Raw genomic sequence first — 4,100 nt, forward strand, 5'->3', positions numbered from 1 at the left:
ACCAGCGCCCGCACTGCGTAGTTAATCACGATCCTCTCCGGCGGGGGGCAGCGGAACGGGCAGGTCAGCTGCAGCGCGCTCTGCAGCTGGGTCCCCAGGTGGTGCGACAGGCAGGTCGCGCAGAAGTTGTGGCCGCAGGGCTCCAGGGCCACGCATTTTGACAGCGTGTTGAGGCAGATCTGGCACCGCAGGTCTTCGAGGGTCGACTGCTCCGCGGTGGTGTAGCGGCTGGTCGCGGTGCGGAATATAGAGGAGGAGGACGGCGCCGCCGCCGCTGCCCCACCGCTGGCGCCAGCGCCGCCGTTGCGGCTGCGGGGGTGGGTTCGTCGTGTGGAATTTGAGGGTTGGTGACGAGCCGCCGGCGAGGGTCTTGCGGGACAGGTTGTTGAGATGCTGGTCTGATGAGCCCCGTCGCCGGCAGCATCTGACGCACACTGTGAGCGCCAGCGATCCAGCAGCCCGCGCGGAAACGCAGCGCGCCGCTGGTGCGCGGCGCAAAAAGGTAGACGCCGACCCGCACCTGGGGGAGTGCGCTGCCGCCGGCGAGTATACGCCGCTCGCGCCACCCGCAGAGTCGAGCCATGCGTGCTCCTCGCCGCCGTCCTGCTGGCTGTCGCGGGGGTCGCCCTGGCGGAAGAGGAAGAACTGCGGGCGGGCGGGCAGCGGGGTTCCCTGGGAAGTCGGGAGGGCGCTGCCCATTGGAAGAGACGCGGGCGCCGCTGCAATGCAGAACTAAGGGTGCTCGGGCGCCCCGCAAAGCAAGGCGCGAGCCCCCGCAGGCGGCCGAGCCGCACGGGCGCGCCGCGGCACCGCGCGCGGCCTGCGCCCCACGCCCCCGCACCTGCTCCACCAGGGGGGCGACCGACGAGACCAGGCTGATCTTGTCGCCCTCGGAAAGCGCGACTGCGGGCGGCGGAGGACGCGGCGGCCCGGAGTGGGAGAGGGGCTGCCGGCCGGCGTCTCGTGGCTGCGGTTCAGAGGGGTCCCAACGCCGCAGCCCTGGCGCCCGCCCACACTTGCAATCGTGCGACCCCGCGGCCACCCCGGCCGCCAAATCCACTGCGCCCGGCCCGGCCCTGCCTCACCCGACTCCCCCTTGCCGATCTTCTTCCCGTTGATGAATGTGCCGTTGCTGCTGCAGTCCTCCAAGACAGCCACCTGCTGCCGCTGCTGATGCTGCTGCTGCTGCTCGCCGCCCCCGCTGCCGCCGCCCGGCCCCGCCCTGAGGCTGATGATGCAGTGCAGGCGGCTGACGCGGCCGTCGGCCACCTCGACGAATCCGAGGTTGCGCGCCAGCGCCGCTGACAGCTGCCGGTCGCCGCCGATCGCGAGCAGGCTGCGCGGCGTGCCGCGGCCGGCGCTAGCCCCCGCGCCGGCGCCGCCGTTGGCGGCGTTGTTGCTGCTGCTAGCGCCGCCGCCGCCGACGGCCCACAGCGCCTCCTTGCCGCGGCCGATGGCGACACCGGCGCCCTTCAGCACCACGTAAGGCAGCATGCGCGAGCCTGGAAGCGTTCACGTGATGCGATATGATGCGATAAGACAGTATGTGGGCGACGAGCACTTGGAGAGCGAGCTGGCCGCAGACTTGCGGGCGAGTGCTGCCCGCCGCCCGCCGCACAGTGCCCGCGCCCCCCAGGAGCGGCCAAATCGTTGGTGCAGAAGTGGCCACCCCGCCGCACTCCAAAACCCCCCTGCGGAAGCTCAGCAGGCCGCAGCGACGCCCCGCGCCGTCCCAAGGGGCGCCTCACCCGGCACCAGCCAGCCCCAGGGCCCGTCCCCCCTGCTCGCCCGCGGCGCCGCCGCGGGGGCCGCGGCGGGCGCGGTGTGTATGCTGCGCAGGCCGCCCGCGATTTCGTAGAGGCTCAGTTGTGTGCTGTCGACCTGGCCCGGCGCGCTGCGCCGCGCTTGGGGGTCCTCGGCCGGGCTTTTACGGGCAGGGGCAGCGTGTTTGGGCGGAAGGTGGGGTGAGGCGATGAGTTGGGAGGGGCGAGGGGAGCGGGGCAGGGGGTGGCCGGCAGCGGCCGTTGTAAGGGTGGTGCACGGCGTGCCTTGAAGCGGCCGCGGGGCGAGGTGCGACCGCCCCGGAGGGCGGGCCACGCCGCCGAGCGCGCTGCCGCGGCGGCGGCGCGGGGGCCAGGTTGCGCGGCTGCTGCCGGCCGACCTGGTGTACTTGTCCACCTCGGCGAGCAGCAGCGTGGAAGCTTCCTTGGCGTAGACGCGCACCACCGAGTCCAGGGAGCTGCCCGCCTCAGCCGCGCGGCACTGGGGTCCACAGGGCGCCCGCGGGGGGGCTGGGTGAGGGGCACGCCTCCTGGCATGATCGCCCCCGCGCGTGAATCCCAGGGTGTTGCCGTGCCGTGCAGGGCGCGCCGCTGGCTCGTGTCGAGGCCGCTGCCGCGTCGCACGAAGCCGCTGAATCAAGGACTGCAGGGGGACGCTCACCACGTAATCATATGCCTTGGCCTCTATGGCCGCTGCGATCAGCGCCGCCGCCTCTGCTGGCACGGTCGCGGCAACATAGCCCTGCGGGGCGGGGCCGTGGCACGGTCACGCGCAGCGTGTATGTATTGTACCCATGTACAGCACACTGCATGCGGGCCAGCACGACCTCGCATGCGGAGCGTGTCAGGGCCGCCTGCAGGCCCGCCCGGCCGGGTGTGGACCGGAAGTTGGATGGCTAGCTGCACGCACGCCGCATGCTAGGGTGAACGAGGTGTAACTGCTACGCAGGAAGGCGGTGAGTGCAGAGGGGGGGCGTGGACGGCCGCCTGGCGGCCGCAGCAGCGGCGAGGGATGCAGCAGCGCTCGCACCTCCCGATGAAACACCAGCGCCTGGAAGTTGTCCGCCAGCTGCACACGCAGCGCCGCGCGTTCGCCCGCCATCAACACATCAAGGTCGCCGTCAGAGTCCGGCGGCGACGCCGGCGGTGCGCCCGCTTCGCCCCCGTCCGCCTGCGCGTGCGCGCCTCGTGCGCTTTGGCCGCCGTCCTCCGATCCCATGCTATGATCGACCTCTACGGCTGGCATGTGTTCCTCTGCAAACCCCGCTTCGATTGGCAGGCCTCACTGTCTGGACATTGGTCACCACCTTGGCGATCTGATCATATGTACCAGCTTTATTATCATACTATATACCGTACGTCTGAAAGCTTAAAGTTGAATTGACTTGCACAGCAAATTGAAGCTGCCACCGCCCAGCTGGGGCTTGCATTCGCCAACGAGGGTGGCCTCCTTGCCCAGGCGTGTCGTTGAAGCTAGGTAAGCCTTAAGTCAATTCAGTGTGATCCAGCTGTGCCGGCTAAGTAGATCACCAGGGAGCTGCAGGCTCGGCGCCCCACCTCGTGCTGTTGCTGCACGTGCTGCATCTGGTCGGAGCTGGCAACAGCGCTCAGCGCCGCCACCCGAGCATCAATTCTTGACATTCATGTGCCCTCACCGCCCTGTTCATAACTAAAGTCCGTCGTCACACTCACCTCGCAGGCCGGCGGCGGAGCGACGGCACCGCACGGAGCGGTGTGCATTCACTAGCAGCAACAGCGGCGGCAGCAGCAGCAGCAGCAGCAGCAGCAGCAGCAGCAGCAGCAGCAGCAGCATCTGCAGCAGCAGCAGCAATGTCGGACTCAGACAGCCCCCCGGCTAGAAAGCAGCTGCCCGAGCGCATGTCTCGCGGCAAGCGGCTAAGGGAGCAGGTGGGACAGCGTGACGAGGGGCGGGGGCAAAATCCAAGAGCATGCGCCGGCATCCCAGCAGCGCAAGCAGCCATGCGCCTTGTCTCGGCCGCGGGGCCGAAGCGAGCGAGCCCGCCGGCCGCTGCCTGCCTCAAGCGCTCCGCTGCCCCGCGCGACACCCCGCCGGCGGACCCGCCGCCCTCGTCCACCCGGCCTGCCCGCCCGCGCCCGCCCGTCCCCGCGCCCCTTCCCCCAGGTCGCCGACGAGGAGGCCGCCGCGGACGACGAGTTCTGGCAGCAGGAGTTTTTTGCCGACGAGGGGCAGGACGAGGACTTTGAGGCCGAAAAGGAGGTGGAGGAGGAGGATGTGGTGGATTCGGATTTCGACGAGCCAGAGAGCACAGACGACGACAGCGGCGAGGAGGTCAAGGA

At 70.1% G+C, this 4,100-nt stretch overlaps 1 protein-coding gene across 1 annotated transcript; it reads right to left on the reverse strand.

Moving 5' to 3' along the window:
* Nucleotides 1-21: 21 nt before the first annotated feature.
* On the reverse strand, nucleotides 22-3,027 carry MNEG_14693 (hypothetical protein; the record flags this gene model as incomplete). Its single annotated transcript, XM_014036835.1, has 9 exons — nucleotides 22-86; nucleotides 284-309; nucleotides 521-645; nucleotides 842-903; nucleotides 1,086-1,502; nucleotides 1,749-1,924; nucleotides 2,162-2,262; nucleotides 2,443-2,523; nucleotides 2,812-3,027. 9 exons carry the CDS (start codon nucleotides 3,025-3,027, stop codon nucleotides 22-24), a joined length of 1,269 nt encoding a protein of 422 aa, XP_013892289.1.
* Between the last annotated feature and the right edge of the window lie 1,073 nt (nucleotides 3,028-4,100).

This window comes from Monoraphidium neglectum (genome assembly GCF_000611645.1).
Source record: "Monoraphidium neglectum strain SAG 48.87 unplaced genomic scaffold scaffold04689, whole genome shotgun sequence".
Taxonomy (NCBI): Eukaryota; Viridiplantae; Chlorophyta; class Chlorophyceae; order Sphaeropleales; family Selenastraceae; genus Monoraphidium; species Monoraphidium neglectum.